The 22,330-nt window shown below is 40.8% G+C and overlaps 1 protein-coding gene across 3 annotated transcripts in view; it reads right to left on the bottom strand.

The window, feature by feature from the left end:
* The window catches only part of VTI1A (vesicle transport through interaction with t-SNAREs 1A), a gene marked incomplete at its 5' end in the record, with an annotated part of 359,894 nt that overhangs the window by 125,452 nt on the left and 212,112 nt on the right, over positions 1-22,330 (bottom strand). Inside the window, one exon of one of the 3 annotated variants that reach the window (XM_079716621.1) lies at positions 6,817-6,890. The exons of the other annotated variants lie outside the window; for them this stretch is intronic. Coding sequence (XP_079572747.1) covers positions 6,839-6,890 — 52 coding nt within the window. The 3' untranslated portion in view covers positions 6,817-6,838. The remainder of the gene's footprint in view (positions 1-6,816; positions 6,891-22,330) is intronic. 3 annotated transcript variants of the gene reach the window in all.

Genomic DNA, 22,330 nt, shown 5'->3' with positions numbered 1-22,330 from the left:
TAAATCTCATGGGTTGGAGGAAAAGACTATGGAGGGCTGTGCTTTTGGGTCCTCAGAACCAGCTGCAACTGTTATTGAAGGCCCCCAGCCTCCAGTCAAATAAGCAATAAACGTACCCCACTTTATAGAAAATAGAAGAAGATAAACAGCCCTTGTGGAGATACTGATCTTGAGATAATACTTCTGAATTTGAGATAATACTTCTGAATTTGAGATAATACTTCTGAATTTGAGATAATCTGAATTTCCCTAGATGTGCTCATTTGAATACACATAATCATTTTCCTTAACTTACATTTTTCTGTAGCCATGAAATACTCAATAAACAGAACTCACGAGAGGCAAGTAGAGGGAAGAGGCTCGTTCTGTACAAATTCCTCCCTAGAGCACTTTGTACAATGTTAAGTAGAGTACTATAGCACTTAACGAATCTTGCATAACACTTTGTACTTCTAATCAAACTTTTCAGAAGGCAGCAAAAATGATTAGAAACATAATTTTAGCCTCTTCTGCTTTCTATTTGAGTGACCATCGTTAATCTCAGTGGACGGGTCATGTGTGTAGTGAAAGGGCTCCCAGAGGAGTAAGTTTCCCCAACTTCACAACCGTGGGCGTTTCACTCCAGGGCTGTGGGTAAGGTGACACGCTTGCCCAGTGGGCACACAATGCATCCTCAGTGTTCCTCCCCTCTGCCTCAAGCTCTGTGCCTTTCCTGGAATAAGCCTGCCAAAGATTCTAAACAGTGTAGGGAGGAACTGTCCAGAATAAACTGGCGCCATATTTGCAAATGTGTGTTTAAAGTAAAGCTAGAGAAAGTTTGCAATGTCCCGAATCGAGCCTGGCAATTGCTCTTGAGGTTAGTACCACTTCCCTTTTTATGAACAAAACAACCTTAGCAATTGTGGGAAATAAGCAAAACCAATGCAAATAAACCAACAAGATAGTTTACCTTTTTCGCCTTAAACATTTAAAAAGTATATTTTTTAAAGGCTTAAGAAAATTAGATGTTTTTAATATAAGAACTTATGCCCCTTTTCTTCTACTCAATATGTAAATAACTAATGCTTACAGAATCAATCAACCCCCAAATTAGACATCTTGAACTTTTAAAAGGCTTTATGTAATTAAATGCTAATGCTTCGATCTGACATTATATCAGTAAATACCATGGAGAAAAGTTCAAGGTAGGTACTATGCTAAGATAAATATTTCTCTAAGTCCCAGCTTTTCATTTCTGGAGACCAATGGAGAGACAAACCTCAAAAACATTTCATGTGTTACATTTCCTATGTAACTGAAATCAGTGGAACATTAATTTATAAGTTTTAGTCAACTGATCTACTTTGGAACATTTGCTTTCTGAGATTAAGACTGATTATTTTTTAAAGATTGAATCATCAAATTTTGTTTAAAGGAGGTTAAAAGTAAAAGCTTGCTCAAAATAATGAGACTAATCCTGACATCTACAGGCATGCTTCCAGACATTAGAAAGTTTTTCTCTTAAATGTGTTTCCTTCCAGAACTTTACTAAAATGCAGGGGGTTAAGTCGGCAAGGTTTATTATAAATCAGAATGTCGTGGCTCACCTGTTTTTCGTTTGCTCGTTTGTTTGTTCGTTCGTTCGTTCATTCATTCACTCATTCATTCATTTATTCATTCAAATACTTCCTGAGTGTCCATTCTGTCCAAGGAACTAGCGAGGCACAGGGGGTCTAAAGCAGAAAGTTTTAGTCCCTGCCGACAAGGAGCATAAAGGCTTTTGGGTGTGACGGAATAAATCGGACAATTACGGCACAGAACTAGTAGGGTGGGAGTTGGGGTGGGAGGGGATAGCCCACACTAAAATGGGTAAAGCACTTGAACTTTGGAATCAGGGATGCCTAGCTCCTCAGCGGGGCAGAGACTGAAGAGCACACGTGATCCCAGGAGGATCCTGCATGAGTACAGAGCCTGCAGGTCACAAGGACCTCCTACGTCTCCAAGGGTGTTACTTAGGAAAGAGTAACATGGTCTTTGAATTCACTTTTTGTCCTTCCTTTGGGAAACTGAGATGATAATTTGATCACTGCTTTTTGCAATCTCCATTTTCTACTTGGAAACTCCCTCTTAAAGCTCTTTATATTTTCCTTGAGCCTTGTGTCAGGTAAATTTAAAACCATTTTACACCCCCATCCCTACCCCGTTCCACCCTTAATATTAGGGGAATGAAATGAAAATAGTCAGTCATTTAAAAAACTTTTAGGAGGTAGAAAAACTGGCATCACTTCACTTCTACACGCTTTGGTGCTTCATTATGTTTTGAGACCATGTCTGAGTGCTTAAGTTCTCAGAGGTTGGAAATCAAAGTGAGAGAAAATAGCAAATATTTCTATTTGCTAATGGTATTTCACTTGTGATAGCAAGAGAGACATTCATTCATCAAACATTTACTGAATGCATATTATGCACCAGGCACCAGGCTTACTGACATAGCGCTACAAAGATGAAAGCCAGTCCTCCCCTCCAGGGACTCATGGTCTAGTGGGGAGATGGGCAGGAACCCCACAAGTACAGCACAGCGAGGGTTCCCACGGTACCATGTGCAGACCGCTGGAGGGGCGGGAACTGATTCTAGGCAACACAGACATGATTACTTTTAATTTAAAATATTTGTTAACACTCAACATTACATTAAAAATAGTTAATTATGCATTTACTTTAACATGTGAAAAAATGCATAACTAACACATTCGAACCATGATTTCATGGATAATACTCTGTGGAATAAAGCTAAAGAATATATTTAAGTTTAAAACAAAAGTGTGCCCATTTAAAGAAAAATATCAGTGGAGATATTAGGCAGAGAGGACCAAAAAAAAAAAAAAAATTGTCATGTACTATTCTGATCACTGAAGTTTGGGAAACAATGCAGTTCCATGTGGGTAAGTCAAAAAGGATGCCATTTTACAAAGTCTGGAAACCTTATTGTATGTTCCCTGGACTAAGTTGCCATGAGGCAACTTATGTTCTAGGAGGGCACAGGTGAGGGAAGGGCACTAATGTGGCCTGGGGGATTCAGAGGGGTTTCCAGAAAGAGGAGGCTTAAAAACGACAAGTTGTGCTGGAAAGCAGTACACTTATTAGGACCCTTCATTTGTAGAACTGTTGAATCTTACGTTTGCATGGGACATTAGAAATCATGTTATGTTACCTTTAATTAACTTTAAAATACTTCCATATATATAGTGTGACATACATGTGTGCATTGGTTTTAATCCATACCATAGGGCAGTGATTTTATGACTGAAGTGGCCTAACAGGAATACACTGTTTAGTTCACATCTAAAAGACTAATGAAATGCCATATTCCAGAAGCAGCTACTAAAGTGTGGGGGCTATCTTTATCTTATTAATTAGTTACTCTTAACTAGCATAACAATAATTATTAATGAGGACATCAGAAATGGTATTGAAGCTATGAGGACAGGCTAGAAACACTGTCATCAGCACTCCAGCCTGTGTGGGAAGGGTATCTGCATCTAGTGACCCCAATTGCCTATTTCTCCTGGATTGGAGCCCTCGACTCAGGATTCTGACTCAGTCCTGTGTCTATCTACTTAAAGGAGGAGTCTGTCACCTGACTTTGACTAGAAGGTTAGCCAACTCCTCTTTCTAGAATATTCTCACATCAAACTTGAGGGAACTTTTCCTGCAAGTTGCTGTCAATGCACTCTCCTATCAGGACAGAGGACAGGAGCTTCGTGGGCCCACAGGACAGGTGGAGGGCTGTTTCTGTGCCTGCCTGCACATGTTTCTAGGTGTGGAAGAGTTCCATCTGAAATTTGCCTTCAACATATTACTTGGGAAGCAGGTATAGACCTCCACCACCTCCAAGGCATCTGTCTCCAACTGCAGCCACGATCTACCCAGAAGAAACTGGTCATTCTGAAAGGCCAAATGTGCTGGGCAGATCTTAGCTAAACTAGCTCTCACAGAGAGGTTAAGTGATTTGCCCAAGATCACACAGCTAGTTGGTGGCAGAACTGAGTTTAGAATGTAGTGCTTCTTGTTACCATCTTCCCAGGCAACCAATGATTCTTGACCAGGTTTCATCCCAATTATCTACAGAACTTTTTAACAATGCACAAGCTCAGGTCCAGCTTAGGAGATTGTGATTCTGGAGGAGAGCTGTGGGAGGGACCCAGGTATCTATGTTTTTTAAAATTTTGCACAGGTGCCTCTGATATACACACATATAATTGAGAGTCACTGGACTAGACCATGATACTAATAAGTACCATCTACTGTACATTTTCTCTGGGCCTGGCCCTGTGTGCTAGGTGCTTGACATGCTCTGTATTATTTCATTTTTACCATAAACCATTGAATAAGGTATCCGCAGCATTTTACAGGTGAAGAAACTCATGCTGAGAGAAGTTAAGCAACCTGTCCAAAGTGACAGCCTATAAATAGCAAGACTGAGATTCCAACCCAGTTTTGCCTTTCTCTATAAATCTGCTCTTAGTCATGATCCCCTGCTACATACCATGGGACAGGATGCTGCTCAGAATTTCTAAGGCAGGGGTCACGAACTACAGGTGAGGGGTGGACAATGTAAATGATCAGAATGGGTCAAACAGTAACTGGAGTGAGCTGGAGACCATGTGCCCCTCTGAAAGGTTTTGAGTTTTAACTGCTGGCAGCTATTTTGAATGTTTTAAGAGTAACTCTGCAGAGCAACTGGAACTCTCATATATTGCTAGGGGAATGCAAAATGGTTTAGCCACTTTGGAACCAGTTTGGCAGGTCCTTATAAAATTAAACATATATAGGGCTTCCCTGGTGGCGCAGTGGTTGAGAATCCGCCTGCCGATGCAGGGGACATGGGTTCGCGCCCTGGTCTGGGAAGATCCCACATGCCGCGGAGCGGCTAGGCCCGTGAGCCATGGCCGCTGAGCCTGCGCGTCCGGAGCCTGTGCTCCGCAACGGGAGAGGCCACAACAGTGAGAGGCCCACGTACCGCAAAAAAAAAAAATATATAAACCATATGAGCCAGCAATCTTACCCCTAGATATTTACTCAAGAGAAATGAAAACCTACGAAAAGATGTGTGCACAAATGTTCATAGCACCATTACCTGTAATAGCTCCAAACTGGAAGCAACCTACATGTTCATAAAACTGGTGAATGATAAATAAATTGTAGCACATCTTACTATGAAATATTGCTCAGCAATTAAAAGGAATGAAATACTAATACACACAACAAGATGGACGAATTTCAAAATCTCTATGTTCAGTGAAAGAAGTCCTACACAAAAGACCATGTGCTGTATAATTCCATTTACATGAAATTCTAGAAAAGACAAAACTAATAGCAGAAAGCAGATCAGTGTCTGCCTGGGACAGGGATGGAAGAGGGGAATGAGTGCAAAGGGACTGGAGGAAACTTTTTATAGAGAGAACTGGTCTCTGTCCTGATGTGTTGTGGTGGTTATGTCATTGCATTCCATGACCAAAATTCAACAAATCTACATTTAAAATGTGTGAATTTTATTATATGTAAATAATATCTCAATTTTAAAAACAAACTAAAACTGTGCAGACTGGGAAAAAAAAAAAAGTACTGCAAGCCGCTTATGGCCCACAGAGTTCCAGTTTCAACCTCTGGTCTCAGTAGAGAGGTTCCATTTTCGCTGCCCCAGAGGAAATACAAAAGATGACAAGTCATCCATCATCCTGGGCTTGGGAAACATGGGGAAGTTTGTGTTCATCCCCCTTCTTCCATCACTCTCCTCCTTCCTCAGGTGCAAAATGCTCCCATGCTGCCCCCTGGCTGTTCAGCGCCTCCTGCCACGGCACCCAGATCACGCCTCATTCTTCTGAAGCGGCTCCAACACCATCCTTGTGGTCAGCCCTCCTCTCAGCCTCCTGTATTCTAGGCCATCCCTCAGAGCTCTGTGCAAGGCGGGGAAAAACTTCACCCAGTTAACACATCACCAAGCAGGTGCCAGGATTGATGCTGATTAAATTATCAAGTACTGCCATTTGACAAAGACAATGCGTGAAGCCTTAATCCAAGTTCAATTATTGCCTTTCAGTCTATTAGGGAATACTTGGGGGGAAATGCAGCTATTTCTGGAACCCACCACATTGATCTCCTCCACAGGGTGACCTGCCTGCTTTGTTTATATATACCCTTTGTCATCAATATTATCATGAAACACCTTAAAATTAATACATGCAAGGGATCTGTGTGGATAGCATAGAACGGTACACATACATCTCAGCACCCAAATATCAAAACTCAGTGCTCTGAACCATTAGGCGGTGGAAGCCTGAGACACATGAGAGTCAGTCCTTCAATTTTCTAGAAAACTAATGAATGCCAACCACATGCTGCCTGGCTTTCCTGAACCTCTATCAACGCCATAATAACTTGATTAAAAAAGAAAAGACTAAATACAATATCAAATCCACCATGTATAGTAGTGCAAGCTATCATGTTAAAAAGGAAAAGGCAGAACTTGAAATTGTACTAAAGCCGCATAAATAAAAATTCAACATTTAAAGACAGAAAAAAATGAGGAAAAGATCACTGTAGGTGTGTTATGAGCAATTTCTTTTCTTTTCAAAAATGTTCCCTTTTGCTCTGACAACAAACACTATTTGTGCAATAAATATGAATCAGAAATCACACAGACTGACTGGATCACCAGGCAGGACGTGGTGCTTACCTGTCACCCACCCACCAGTTACCATCTGTGTTGACTGCTCACACTTCCTTCTCCTTACAGATTTGAAAGCCCATGGGATTTGGCAGTACCCTGCCAGGTACCTGAAATTATTTCATCAATGCCTCAGTCATGCTGCTGAGGACAGCCACTTCTTCCAAAGCTGTCCGCTAAGCATCTGTATTTGTAAATGGAAGTAAAGCCAGAGAACTTGATTAACATGGCAGGTGTGCACCTAGAAAGAACTCCAGTGCTGAGAGGGAACTTTCATTCAAGAAACTTTTAGAAAGTGATATCTTGACAAGGCACATGGTTAATACTTTTTTTTTTCCCCAAAGCAAAACTGGGTTAAAAACGTCAGGTCCTATGAAAGCAAAATTGTTTAAAAAAAAAAAAAAAAAGGAGGTAGTAGTAGGCTAGGCCCAGGTCAGTTTCAGTCAATGTTGTGGAGTTTGATTCCAGGCCACCCAGGCTCTCTGATTGGTGGCCTCCTAAAATCCTCCAGGATCTAGCTCCTCTCCTCCCCCCATACCAACCTATTCTCAGATTATGTCACACGCGGCAGAGCTGAGACAACAGGTTATAGAGAGTCCGCACAGCATCTGAAGAGACAGCAAAGTCTAAAGATTAAGAGGACAAACTCTAAAGGAAACATTCTGGGCAATGGCTCAGAATGATACTTTTGATGGCATGGTGCCCTGAAAGAAAAATCCCACCTTTTGGTGGAGGTCTATTCTGCCTACACATATAGCCACCTGTACTTGTAACACCTTTCAGGACCCTTAGAAAAACACTGTGAAACCGGTGATGTTCAAGAGGAAGTAAGAACTTGCAAAAAGAAACACAGCAACGGGCTACCTGAAAACAATGAAAGAACTTGGTCCTTTAATAAGGTTCATTCTGCCCAGAGTACATAGTAGGTGCTCAATAAAAGAAAAATAATGACAAGAAAAAGTGGACCCTAGATTTTCAGGCCTCTATCACTCAGTCAAGCTTTTGTCTCTCCAGTGGGGGGTAAAGCTGGGAGGGAGATGACAGTTGTGCATAACTGCAAGCGTGCTGTGAGCTGACCCAATCTACTGTTAGAAAGGGAGCCTCAGAAAACAAAAGGCAAAAATTGCAGAGTTGACAACAAAGAGCTGATCTGAATTATCTGCTGTGCCTGCCTGAAAGATGCTACTTCCCTCTTGTTTGTGCTGCTTTCTTGGGCTGGAATCTCTTAACTTTGCCTGGGTAAATCTCACCCCTTTTTCAAGGGCCACTACAAATGCTGTGTCATCCATGAAACTCATCCTGATTCCTCCAAGCTGGCAATAGTCTCCACTCCAAACTGTGCAGGAGGTTTCTGATCACCATCCATCTTGAGGTAGTGCTTCTTCTGCGAGAAGAATCATTGGCAAGAGTCATCCTCCATCCTTGTATACCCCGCAAAGTTCCTTGCACATATTTTTGGAGTGAATTACCATTTTCCTAATAAATGCTTCCAGGATAGGAGCATTAATAGGGGAAGTTGGTTCCTGTTGGTAAGTCATTGTCATTGTTGGAGAGTAGACTTTTTTCCAGGAGGGACAGAGAAGGGAAATGGGGAGTATGGAAATGTAAGGATGCCTGGCCTACAGTAGATGGGCTTGTATGAGGCTGTCATGATATGAAGCACAGGCAGACATGCCTCGTTTTCCAGATGTATCAGTAGACTCCATCAATGAATATAGATGCCACGGCTGACCCTGCCAGGCAGTATTTGGAATGACCCCCTCAATCCAGCCTCACTATGTTACTTAGAGGGACACTTACAAAGAAGATTCATCTAAAGAAAACTGACACGTGGGATTTCATTTTCCCTAAGGCTTCCATGCCTTGTGTCAGTAAGTAATCAATAATTAAACAGTAAAGTTAAAACAAGACCACCCAGGCATACAGGCTCAAGGGTTGAACTATAGAAATGGTTTATATGGTCCCCTTATGTAGGGCAATTTTTTAATTATTTATTTATTTATTTTTTTTTTTTGCGGTACGCGGGTCTCTCACTGTTGTGGCCTCTCCCGTTGCGGAGCACAGGCTCCGGACGTGCAGGCTCAGTGGCCATGGCTCACGGGCCTAGCCGCTCTGCGGCATGTGGGATCCTCCTGGACCGGGGCACGAACCCGCGTCCCCTGCATCGGCAGGCGGACTCTCAACCACTGCGCCACCAGGGAAGCCCTGTGGGGCAATTTTAAAGATCACCCACAGTTTCCGCTTTAAAATGGTGCCTGCTTGATGGCTCCTGATGCTGCATCTATCCAAGTGACCATTAAATTGGAATGAAAAAATAAAAGATGACGATAATTTACGACACCAAAACTGACATCACAAATTGCCAGAACCTGGAAGGATTTTCTACGGCTACAAAAAATGAATTGGGCTGAAAAATGTAAAGCAGTAGTCCACCTCTCACAAAGTCTGCTACGAGGTAAAAGATGTGAGTTCTGTTACAACTAGAAACCAAGTATCTGTCTCTCTTAGGAGTGGATGCTGCCACTTAGGAGGCATGTAGACTTCTGTAGTCATTCCTTCTTTTCCACACTCCTCATCTTATTTCTTTTCTATAGCCAGTAAGAAATGACAGTTCCCAGGAAAACAATAAATCGATACTGGGTAGTGATAGGCAAGGAAGGTATGGTGAAACCTGTGAAGTGTGGTCTTCATAAGTAAAGTGTGTTTGCATGCAGTGGTGGAGGGTAAACATGTGAAGGAGATGACAGTTGTGCACACAAGGGTTGGACATTTTTCATGCCAGAGTCACGGAGTGGGGGAAGGAAGAAGCCCCACTTCCTTCCCATGAAGACAGTCTGGAGACAGAGGGCTATCTGTCGACAGAGTTGATCATATAAAGTTGCCATCCATTTGCAGATCCAAGAAGAGGTTTTAAAAACTAACCAAACCAAATAAAAATGCAAAACAATATGAAGACAGTGGCAGGAAAGATCCTATAGAACAAAGAAAAGGAAATGAGATCCTAAAGATTCAGAGGAAGAACGCAATTCTGAAAATTATGTGATAAAGAAACCTATACGTGTTTTTGAAGATTGTTTGGCATCTTCAATAAAAACAGTAAGAGAGTATAGCCTTTATACACTGAAGGGCGGAAAACTGTTAAGTAAAACCTGTGATATTTAAAAAAGATAAAAGGGTAAAAGATGAAGTGATGGGTGAGATAAAGAAGAGATTTCATAGAACCAGCAGTGGAATTAATATTTACAGAGAAAAATACTGGAATGAAATATGCTACCTTTCACCAGTGTGATTTTGGTGCTACCTTTCGTCAGTGTGATTATAGATTACTTTCTTCCTGTTTCTTGATACTTGTTTCTCTTCTTTCTTTCTTCTTTTTTTTTTCTTTACAAAATAAGAGGTTTGTTAAAACTTTCATTAGAAAAATTTTTAACTAGGAAAAATATAATCATGAAGATGTGGTAATTCAGAAATACATTTAAGATACAATATTCAGGGCTTCCCTGGTGGCACAGTGGTTGAGAATCTGCCTGCCAATGCAGGGAACACGGGTTCGGGCCCTGGTCTGGGAGGATCCCACATGCCGCGGAGCAACTAGGCCCGTGAGCCACAACTACTGAGCCTTCGCGTCTGGAGCTTGTGCTCCGCAAAGAGAGGCTGCGACAGTGAGAGGCCCGCGCACCACGATGAAGAGTGGCCCCCGCTTGCCACAACTAGAGAAAGTCCTCGCACAGAAGCGAAGACCCTACACCGCCAAAAATAAGTTAAAAAAAAAAAAGATACAATATTCAGTGAGGAGAGCAATATAACATTATACATGGATCATGACGGAAAGACTAGAGGGAAATACTTGTATCAACAGAGTAGCTTGTTTCAAGGAAGAGGGATTAAGAACAACTTTTTTCTTTTAAAATTTTTCTTTAATATTTCTATTTTATGTTTTATTGCAAAAGTTGATTTAAAAAGAATGACCCCCCAATAAAATGCTAGTCATACCCTCAATGTGGTGGCATTACAGAAAAAAAAAAAATCTTTCTGATGCCAGCAAGTACTTTCAATGCACAGTTTCCCAAAGACTATTCAGGTTCATTTTCATGTTCCAACCAATTACTATTACTACAATTTAGGCTAAGTCCCTGGAGGGCAGGGCCTTTTTCTGTCTTATACTCTATGCCCAGCACTTAGCCTAGTGTTTAGAAAATTGCAAGTGCTCATGAAATACATGGTGAATGAACAAATGAACAACAGAAGGAAAGACTACTCCATCTTATACAGGTACAGCCATGGGTAAAAAGATTATTTGCATTCATTCAGTTTTTATGGCATCTCCAATGTTAAAAACTGCAAGGATGCCTTGCTTCCAGAATTCTCATCATTCATCGTAGATTACATGCTCCATGGAAATCCAGTCGGAGCCAAAACCTGGTACCATATTTTTATTTCTCTTTTTCCATTTCAAAAGAAAAAGCTGTAGTTAATTCTAATTTTCCTGCGGGCAGAGGGAAAGGGAACTTTTTATGTGTGTGAAAGAATGGCACACCCCCAGCCACCTGAGGACAGTTCCTCCCAGGAACACCTGTTTGCTCCAATTGAAGCTTGTCCAAATTGAGTCCTGGGGATCAGGAGCTTGCTCTTCAAATGTCCCACCATTCTACAATATTTATTCCCCACCTGTCTGATGGCTATGATAGCTTGGGAATGCTCCAGCCAGGGAAAGCTGTTTCTTGGCCCTGACATGGCAGAGCTAACAGCAGCTAATGTTCACCTAGAATCTGGTCCGAATCCAGTTGCCCCAGAGTTAAAAAAAAAAAAAATGCCTCTTCTTTTCCTTTTCAGTCTACTCGCCTCAGCAAAAATTCTTAAGGAGGGGGAGGTAAATAATTTTTCATCCTCAGACCAATATGCTGCAAAAGTAAGTTATACCTTTCACTCTGCCTCTTAGGTCTGATTTTTGGGTTTTCCACTCCTAGTCATATTAAATAGTTGCCCAATACTAAAAATGAGGATTGGTAAATTAATTTCTCCAACATGAGAATTATCAAAATCCAGGAGGTAAAAATGCAATAAAAATGATCTTAAACACATAATTTAACATGCAATTCAGGGAAGGAAAAAGATGCCCACATTAAACTCCAATTGTAATAGTGAAATAATGTCTTATTTAAAAAATTCTAGCCGTAAGAAAACTGTACATTTGAAAAGCTTACATAAAGCCTTATAAAATAGGAGACCTTTTATCTCCTCTAGATCCATGAGCCAGAAAATACTTTATCTATGCAATTTCAAGGCACATAAAAACCCCAGTGAATAAATAAAATGTTCTTGTTTTCTTTATACAGAAGCTTTAAAAATTATCCATATAAATAGCTTGGCCTTGAACAGACAGATTAAAAGACCTAAAGGCTATGGCTTCAGATCACATATACAGAACAGAAAATGAATGCTTTTCTTTATCGGCTGGGCAAGTTTGCTACTAACTAAACCTCTATAAACGCATTTGATGAGAAAGATTTAACTGGAATATATGAAAAAATTCAGTGTTTTAAAGTGATACACTTATCAACGAATTAACGTGCCACAATACAATAGTTCATGTACTCTGGCAACATTCTTTGCATCTATTCACCAATCACACATATAGAAGGTATAGTTAATATGCAGTATAATTTCAAAGACTATAAAATTTTATAAATACATAATTTTAGTCAAGGGTATGAAAGTTCTCAGTATCTTTCTAAAATTGGGGTAAATAAAATGTGTGAAAAGGTTTTTCATATTTGTTTATAATTAGAACTACTGAGGTGACTTCAAGCCTTTCTTACTTATTTGAAGAAAATCTTAAACTCCACTGCAATTAAAAAAAATTCTCAAGAAGACTTTGGATCATATTTACTTTATAAGCAGATGCAGTTACAAGTTGTTAACTTCCTATATACCCTCAACACAGTTGTGGCCAAATAGATGTTTCTAACACATCCTCCTGCCCCCAATTCAAATTCTGCTGCTGGAAGTTATTACCTTGAGGCTGCCATAAAAAGGGAAGCGGCGTTACCCCATGTGTGGCTTAAGAATCAGGCAGTAACTTTTAGGCCAGGTACCTGCCATCTCCTCTATGAAGTCTTACCTGACCGTGGGCCCCAGGGATTACTTCTTGTCCCCACTTACCATTTTATCTCTCACTGACCTTACAGCACAAGTTACTATGTATTGTTGTTTCTTAAAAATATTAAGGTACCTAGGAGTAGAGTTCTGAGTTTGTTGAATCTCTGATGACTAACGGATTCCCTTTGACACAGTAAACATTAAATATTTGCTGTTGAAGAAGATGCTGCTAAGGATATTGCTGTTAAGAGGCTGCTAAAAGCATGGTTTCTGAGGCTAATACCAGGGTATTGGTCCAACTTTGCTGCATCTTGGTGGAATGACCTTGGGCAAGACTCAACTTTTGTAGGTCTCAATTACCTATAACATAAGGATAATAATGATGATACCAAATCACAGACTTCTTATGAAGGTTACATTAAATGAAATAATATATGTGAATGTGCCTTACAAACTATAAGGCCCTATATATATTTTACTTGTTCTGACTGTCTTTAAGGACTTAATTTTGATAAATGATCTGATTTCCCAAAGAAAGCATCCCTGAAAAGTTTCTTGTTAAACTTTGTAGAAAATTCAAAATAAGTGTTTCTTGTAGACCAATACATTTCAAATAAGCCAGAATATCAAAGTAATTAAGTGGTTTTTTAGCTAAGACATGGTACACAGTTTTGTGACAATATCTCGTTTCTCAACTTTTTTGAGTTGGTTGTGGACTATTTAGAAAATTTTATGGAAAATTCTCAGAATGATGCATATACACACATACACAAATATTTTCAGGAAACTCCAGTGGTTCAGAGACTCTGTGAAACCCACCCCAGGATAGGGACCACTGCCTTATGCCCTGAGACAGAGAGCATGGTTTTATGAAAGTACTTGGGGACCTGATTCAGACACCTTTGACTGATTTGAGAATTAAAAAGCTGATGGGTTTTTTTTTTCATCATGAAATCATTAAGATATCAGACAATGGAAAGTAGAGTGGCTTTTTCCTATGTAAACTATAGTTGTATAAGAAACTATGCTGTTCTTTCATAATTCTAAGCCTCTTCAATGCTCTTTTAAAATTTTTCATAAAATTTACCATTGTTGCATTTTTCCCATTGATATTCATACTTCAGTTCCAAAGTTCTTCACATAATTTTACAAAAGAAGCCACTAACTTTTTAAATAGCATATTGAGGTTAAAAAAAGAAAACGCCTCCTGTCATTTCAGCTACTACCTTGCCAAAAAATGTTAGAGATAATTAAAAAAAAAGAAAAGAAAACAACCTCAATTAATACTAGTAAGGTGGCCAACTTTTGCAGTTTAAGAAATATTTTAATTACATTTCTGGATATTGAATATCTTTCTTTATAAACAGTGTTTTCTTTCTTTTTTGTTTCCATGAATGCAAAGAATTCTTTCTTAATACCTAGATGACAAAAATCTCAAGATGTACACAGTTGTTTCTTATTATGGCTTCCCTGGAAAACATTTCTGGGAAAGCACAATTCCCAGCCACTTACTTTGTTTACAACAGACAAAACTGCTTGTGTGGTATAAATAGGAGTCTGTCCTTAAATGCTGCTGAAAAATAAAATACAGCCATGAAAGGGGAGCTATTTCCTGCCCCCAAGGTGGCTTAAAAAAAAAAAACTTAGCTACTTTAGGAACAGCACCAAAGCATAAATAATAATTACCAATTGCCACACAATAAAAGAGTAATTTTACAAAAAAAAGCAAAAAGAAAGAAAAAAGTGGCTACATATTCCAGAGATGCCCTCAGAATTTTCAGCATTAGAAGGTTTTCTTACCCTGCAAGATTATGAAACCCCTTTTTGTCCTCCTGCATTTGCGATGTATATCTATAACTCGTTCTTGTTTGTGCAGATAAGTCTTGCCTTGTCTCCCTAACTGCACTTTCAAAAGAAGATTCACAGTTGTTTGACTTTTGATCTAGGGAGCAGCTAGCTCGACCACCTGCACTGTGCACGAGCTGTTACTGAGCTCGCTTTGTCCCATTTTATAACACAGTGAGCCTTTTAAAATTGATGTGTGAATACACTAATTTACAATGTGAGCGTTCAAACAAAAAAAATATGGCGGTGGCGGCGGTGGTAGTGGCGGCAGCAGTGGCAGCAGAAGAGGAAGGGGGAGACTGGTGAAGCGGGAAGCCCAGACACTTGCTTTATAAAGTTCAGATACCGTTCACTGCCTCTGGTATTTAACGAAACAGATGGCCAAAGGCCTCCCTCAGCTTACCATGGAGCAGACAGGGGTGTAACAGTGTGCAGGCATGGAAAATGTTGTTTGGTGATGGTATATGTTAATCAATAGCCCTTTACAAGGGGGGTCGAGGGCTCCATTACTTGTTTATAAGGAAGGCCTAGGGCTCCCTGCTTCCAGTTAAGAGCTCAAGGCTGCATTCAAAGGAAGTGTTGATGGTGAAGGTGACGTGCACCCTTCATATTCTACATTGCGTTAAAGGATGGCATGTTTCCTGGGGAAAAAAGGGAAAATCATAAAAGAAAGGTAATTCGCAAATTAGCTCAAACTGTGGCTCACAACCAAGGAAAATATAAGATGTTTTTCCATTGTGACTGAATAATGGACAAAAATATTCTGTTATTGTTAAGTTACTTATTTTATCTTTGAAAGAACATGTTTACATTGCAGCCAAGGGGTTTCAACTAAATCACATCCAAGAACCTAGACAGCAACTTTGAAACTATTCTTAGCCATTCTTCCAAAGACCATTCATTGACCAGGCCCAGGCTGGGGGAGCGTGGCCCTGTGCTAAATGCAATGAGGCTCCTGACCGCCAGCGGCTTACATTCCAGACCTGAGGACTCTTAAGACAACTGGTCACATGGAAACTCCTCATTCCCCTCCAGGCAGGGATCTGACATGAGACCTGTCACCCTCTCCCAGTAACCAGTCTATCAAGGCCTGTCTCAGCAGCATGAAAGGCTATGTTTGACCTCAACTAAAGGGTACTTTCATTTTATCTAACACCGTGGGCCCTCTGACCGTGTCTCCTGCTTTGCTTTCAGGTAGGACATTTTCCACCTGTCTGGATATCTGCACAGGCATTTGTTGACAGTCCATGCTTTGGGGGGAGTAAAGTGATTCCTGGCTTTGTTTTCTCTTTTACTTGGATATCCTCCCCTACTTATTTCAGCTGGTTGCACAATATTGTGGGGAACCATATAAAGTCCCTTGGGGGATGAGGGAGGGGATAAAAAACATCTAGAAGAAAATGAAGACTTAGTCATTAATAACTAACTACAATGTACACAGTGCAAAGCAGAAGATGTTAGAGTCTTGTGAGAAATACAAACTACCCTGAAGGATAAGAGCAAAGACAGCTTGTTTCTGGCTGGGAGACTGATGAAGGCTTGATGAAGAGAGGGGTAGTTCACCTGAGAGCCCGAGTAGAGATAAAAGTTCACCTGAAACATTCTGAAGATAACATCTGTTGTTTTTGCCCACCCAGGATTTATTCCCCTTTTTAGTAAAAGCTCTGGATTGTTCTGAGGTAACTGCTCTCAGTCCGTGTGTCCATCTGCTGCATGAGGTTCCAGGTCTAAAACATCAGATCATAGATTCATGGGGACCGATTCAAAATAGTGGGATGTGGTAAGGGTTTGTTCACTGTTTTCAAGAACCATCCAGAATGGTTGTCTGACTCTCTGTGAGGCTACTAATTCTCTATAGAAGAAGGGTAACAGTCCAGCATGGTAGGAAAAACAGTCTCTGGAGGCAGACTGCTTCTACAGCTGGATGATATTCACCAGAAGTTCCTTATTTCTTAAAATGGGAGTAATGGTATCTGCCTTACAGAGATATCATGAAGATGAAACAAGATAATGTATACCTAGTGTCTAGAACAGTGACTGCTAGGAGGTATCGGTGAGTGCATACGTAGCAGTGGTTTTTGTTATTAAAAGATAGAGTGTGGTGTAGCATAACGGCTCCTAAACTTCTGAATGTCCCAGACCAACAAACTGTGGGGAGAGGGGGGAGATGGGAAAACTGACGGCGAATGTTCAGTCCTTCCAAGGATTTCCTTGTCCATTTGCTGCAGTGATCAACTATTGTAAGGACATTGTTGACTACCACAATTATGTTACAGAAGAAATGGAATCATGACAAAGAGAGCAGATAACAGTAACAGTTTGCATAATGAAAACTCACTAGTTTGTTTTAACTCTTCTCATTTCACTACTAGTTAGTGAAAACTGACTCTGAGAACCTTTGGTGTAGTGCATTCAAAAGAGACAGCTAGGGCTTCCCTGGTGGCGCAGTGGTTGGGAATCCGCCTGCCAATGCAGGGGACATGGGTTTGAGCCCTGGTCCAGGAAGACCCCACGTGCCACGGAGCAACTAAGCCCGTGCGCCACAACTGCTGAGTTGGCACTCTAGAGCCCGTGAGCCACAACTACTGAGCCTGCGTGCCACAACTGCTGAAGCCCACATGCCTGGAGGCCATGCTCCGCAACAAGAGAAGCCACCGCAGTGAGAGGCCCGCGCACTGCAACGAAGAGTAGCCCCCGCTCACTGCAACTAGAGAAAGCTCGTGCACAGCAATGAAGACCCAACACAGACAAAAATAAATAAATAAAATAAATGAAAGAAGATTGGTTCAAGATGGCGGAGTAGAAGGACGTGCTCTCACTCCCTCTTCCGAGAGCACTGGAATCACAACTAACTGCTGAACAGTCATTGACAGGAAGATACTGGAACTCACCAAAAAAGATACCCCACATCCAAAGACAAAGGAGAAGCCACAGTGAGATGGCAGGAGGGGCGCAATCACAATAAAATCAAATCCCATAACTGCTGGGTGGGTGACACAAACTGGAGAACACTTATACCACAGAAGTCCACCCACTGCAGTGAAGGTTCAGAGCCCCACGTCAGGCTTCCCAACCTGTGGGTCTGGCAACGGGAGGAGGAATTCCTAGAGAATCAGACTTTGAAGGCTAGCAGGATTTGACTGCAGGACTTTGACAGGACTGGGGGAAACAGAGACTCCACTCTTGGAGGGCACACACAAAGTAGTGTGCACATCGGGACCCAGGAGAAGGAACAGTGACCCCATAGAGACTGAACCAGACCCACCTGCTAGTGTTGGAGGGTCTCCTGCAGAGGCGGGGGGTGGCTGTGTCTCACCATGAGGACAAGGACACTGGCAGCAGAAGTTCTGGGAAGTACGCCTTGGCGTGAGCCCTCCCAGAGTCCACCATTAGCCCCACCAAAGAGTCTGGGTAGGCTCTAGTGCCGGGTCGCCTCAGGCCAAACAACCAACAGGGAGGGGACCCAGCTCCACCCATCAGTAGACAAGTGGATTAAAGTTTTACTGAGCTCTGCCCACCAGAGCAACAGCCAGCTCTACCCACCACCAGTCCAGCCCATCAGGAAACTTCCACAAGCCTCTTTGATAGCCTCATCCACCAGAGGGCAGACAGCAGAAGCAAGAAGAACTACAATCCTGCAGCCTGTGGAACAAAAACCACATTCACAGAAAGATAGATGAGATGAAAAGGCAGAGGGCTGTGTACCAGATGAAGGAACAAGATAAAACCCCAGGAAACACAACTAAATGAAGTGGAGATAGGCAACCTTCCAGAAAAAGAATTCAGAATAATGATAGTGAAGATGATCCAGGACCTCGGAAAAAGAATGGAGGCAAAGATTGAGAAGATGCAAGAAATGTTCAACAAAGATCTAGAAGAATTAAAGAACAAACAAACAGAGGTGAACAATACAATAACTGAAATGAAAAACACACTAGAAGGAATCAATAGCAGAAAAACTGAGGCAGAAGAACTGATAAGTGACCTGGAAGACAGAATGGTGGAATTCACTGCTGCGGAACAGAATAAAGAAAAAAGAATGAAAAGAAATGAAGACAGCCTAAGAGACCTCTGGGACAACATTAAACGCAACAACATTCTCATTATAGGGGTCCCAGAAGGAGGAGAGAGAGAGAAAGGACCCAAGAAAATGTTTCAAGAGATTATAATTGAAAACTTCCCTAACGTGGGAAAGGAAACAGCCACCCAAGTCCAGGAAGTGCAGAGAGTCCCATACAGGATAAACCCAAGGAGAAACATGCCGAGACACATAGTAACCAAACTGGCAAAAATTAAAGACAAAGAAAAATTATTGAAAGCAGCAAGGGAAAAATGACATATAACGTACAGGGAACTCCCATAAGGTTAACAGCTGATTTCTCAGCAGAAACTCTACAAGCCAGAAGGGAGTGGCATAATATACTTAAAGTGATGAAAGGGAAGAAACTACAACCAAGATTACTCTACCTGGAAAGGATCTCATTCAGATTCGATGGAGAAATCAAAAGCTTTACAGACAAGGAAAAGCTAAGAGAATTCAGCACCACCAAACCAGCTCTACAACAAATGCTAAAGGAACTTCTCTAAGTGGGAAACACAAGAGAAGAAAAGGACCTACAAAAACAAACCCAGAACAATTAAGAAAATGATAATAGGAACATACATATCAATAATTACCTTTAACGAGAATGGATTAAGTGCTCCAACAAAAAGACACAGGCTTGTTGAATGGATACAAAAACAAGACCCATATATATGCTGCCTACAAGAGACCCACTTCAGACCTAGGGACACATACAGACTGAAAGTGAGGGGATGGAAAAAGATATTCCATGCAAATGGAAATCAAAAGAAAGCTGGAGTAGCAATACTCATATCAGATAAAATAGACTTTAAAATAAAGAATGTTACAAGAGACAAGGAAGGACACTACATAATGATCAAGGAATCAATCCAAGAAGAAGATATAACAATTATAGACATATATGCACCCAACATAGGAGCACCTCAATACATAAGGCAACTGCTAAAAGCTATAAAAGAGGAAATCGACAGTAACACAATAATAGTGGGGGATTTTTTTTTTTTTTTTTTTTTTTTGGCGGTACGCGGGCCTCTCACTGTTGTGGCCTCTCCCATTGCGGAGCACAGGCTCCGGACGCGCAGGCTCAGCAGCCATGGCTCACGGGCCCAGCCGCTCCGCGGCATGTGGGATCTTCCCAGACCGGGGCACGAACCCGTGTCCCCTGCATCGGCAGGCGGACTCTTAACCACTGCGCCACCAGGGAAGCCCTAATAGTGGGGGATTTTAACACCTCACTTACACCAATGGACAGATCATCCAAACAGAAAATTAATAAGGAAACACAAGCTTTAAATGACACAATAGACCAGATAGATTTAATTGATATTTATAGGACATTCCATCCCAAAACAGCAGATTACACTTTCTTCTCAAGTGTGCATGGAACATTCTCCAGGATAGATCACATCTTGGGTCACAAATCAATCCTCAGTAAATTTAAGAAAATTGAAATCATATCAAGCATCTTTTCTGACCACAACGCTATGAGATTAGAAATCAATTACAGGGAAAAAAAACGTAAAAAACAAAAACACATGGAGGCCAAACAATATGTTACTAAATAACCAAGAGATCACTGAAGAAATCAAAGAGGAAATCAAAAAATACCTAGAGACAAAAATGAAAACATGACAAACCAAAACTTATGGGATGTGGCAAAAGCAGTTCTAAGAGGGAAGTTTATAGCTATACAAGCCTACCTCAAGAAACAAGAAAAATCTCAAATAAACAATCTAACCTTATACCTAAAGGAACTAGAGAAAGAAGAACAAACAAAACTCAAAGTTAGAAGAAGGAAAGAAATCATAATGATCAGAGCAGAAATAAATGAAATAGAAACAAAGAAAACAATAGCAAAGATCAATAAAACTAAAAGCTGGTTCTTTGAGAAGATAAACAAAATTGATAAACCATTAGCCAGACTCATCAAGAAAAAGACGGAGAGGACTAAAATCAATAAAATTAGAAATGAAAAAGAAGTTACAACAGACACCGTAAAAATACAAAGCATCCTAAGAGACTACTACAAGCAACTTTATGCCAATAAAATGGACAACCTGGAAGAAATGGACAAATTCTTAGAAAGGTATAATCTTCCAAGACTGAACCAGGAAGAAACAGAAAATACGAACAGACCAATCACAAGTAATGAAACTGAAACTGTGATTAAAAATCTTCCAACAAGGGCTTCCCTGGTGGCGCAGTGGTTGAGAGTCCGCCTGCCGATGCAGGGGACATGGGTTCATGCCCCAGTCCGGGAAGATCCCACATGCTACGGAGCGGCTGGGCCTGTGAGCCATGGCTGCTGAGCTTGCGCGTGCGGAGCCTGTGCTCCGCAATGGGAGAGGCCACAACAGTGAGAGGCCCGCGTACCGCAAAAAAACCCCCAAAAAACAAAAAAACAAAAAAAAACTCTTCCAACAAACAAAAGTCCAGGACCAGATGGCTTCACAGGTGAATTCTATCAAACATTTAGAGAAGAGCTAACACCCATCCTTCTCAAACTCTTCCAAAAAATTGCAGAGGAAGGAACACTCCCAAACTCATTCTATGAGGTCACCATCATCCTGATACCAAAACCAGAAAAAGATATCACAAAAAAAGAAAATTACAGACCAATATCACTGATGAATAGAGATGCAAAAATCCTCAACAAAATACTAGCAAACAGAATCCAACAACACATTAAAAGGATCATACACCATGATCAGGTGGGATTTATCCCAGGGATGCAAGGATTCTTCAATATACGCAAATCAATCAATGTTATACACCATATTAACAAATTGAAGAAGAAAAACCATATGATCGTATCAAGAGATGCAGAAAAAGCCTTTAACAAAATTCAACACTCATTTATGATTAAAACCCTCCAGAAAGTGGGCATAGAGGGAACCTAGCTCAACATAATAAAGGCCACATATGACAAACCCAAAGCAAACATCATTCTCAATGGTGAAAAACTGAAAGCATTTCTTCTAAGATCAGGAACAAGACAAGGATGTCCACTCTCACCACTATTACTCAACATAGTTTTGGAAGTCCCAGCCACAGCAATCAGAGAAGAAAAAGAAATAAAAGGAATACAAATTGGAAAAGAAGAAGTAAAACTGTCTAGAGCTAATTAGAAAACTACTAGAGTTAATCAATGAATTTGGTAAAGTTGCAGAATACAAAATTAATGCACAGAAATCTTTTGCATTCCTATACACTAATGATGAAAAATCTGAAAGAGAAATTAAGGAAACAGTCCCATTTACCATTGCAACAAAAAGAATAAAATACCTAGGAATAAACCTACCTAGGGAGACAAAAGACCTGTATGCAGAAAACTATAAGACGCTGATGAAAGAAATTAAAGATGATACCAACAGATGGAGAGATATACCATGTTCTTGGATTGGAAGAATCAACATTGTGAAAATGACTATACTACCCAAGGCAATCTACAGATTCAATGCAATCCCTATCAAATTACCAATGGCATTTTTTATGGAATTAGAACAAAAAGTCTTAAAGTTTGTATGGAAACACAAAAGACCCTGAATAGCCAAAGTGGTCTTGAGGGAAAAAAACGGAGCTGGAGCAATCAGACT

This window comes from Hyperoodon ampullatus (genome assembly GCF_949752795.1).
Source record: "Hyperoodon ampullatus genome assembly, chromosome: 1".
In the NCBI taxonomy this organism is placed as follows: Eukaryota; Metazoa; Chordata; class Mammalia; order Artiodactyla; family Ziphiidae; genus Hyperoodon; species Hyperoodon ampullatus.
The sequence above is the reverse complement of the archived record's forward strand: the minus strand, read 5'-3'. Positions and strand labels throughout refer to the sequence as shown.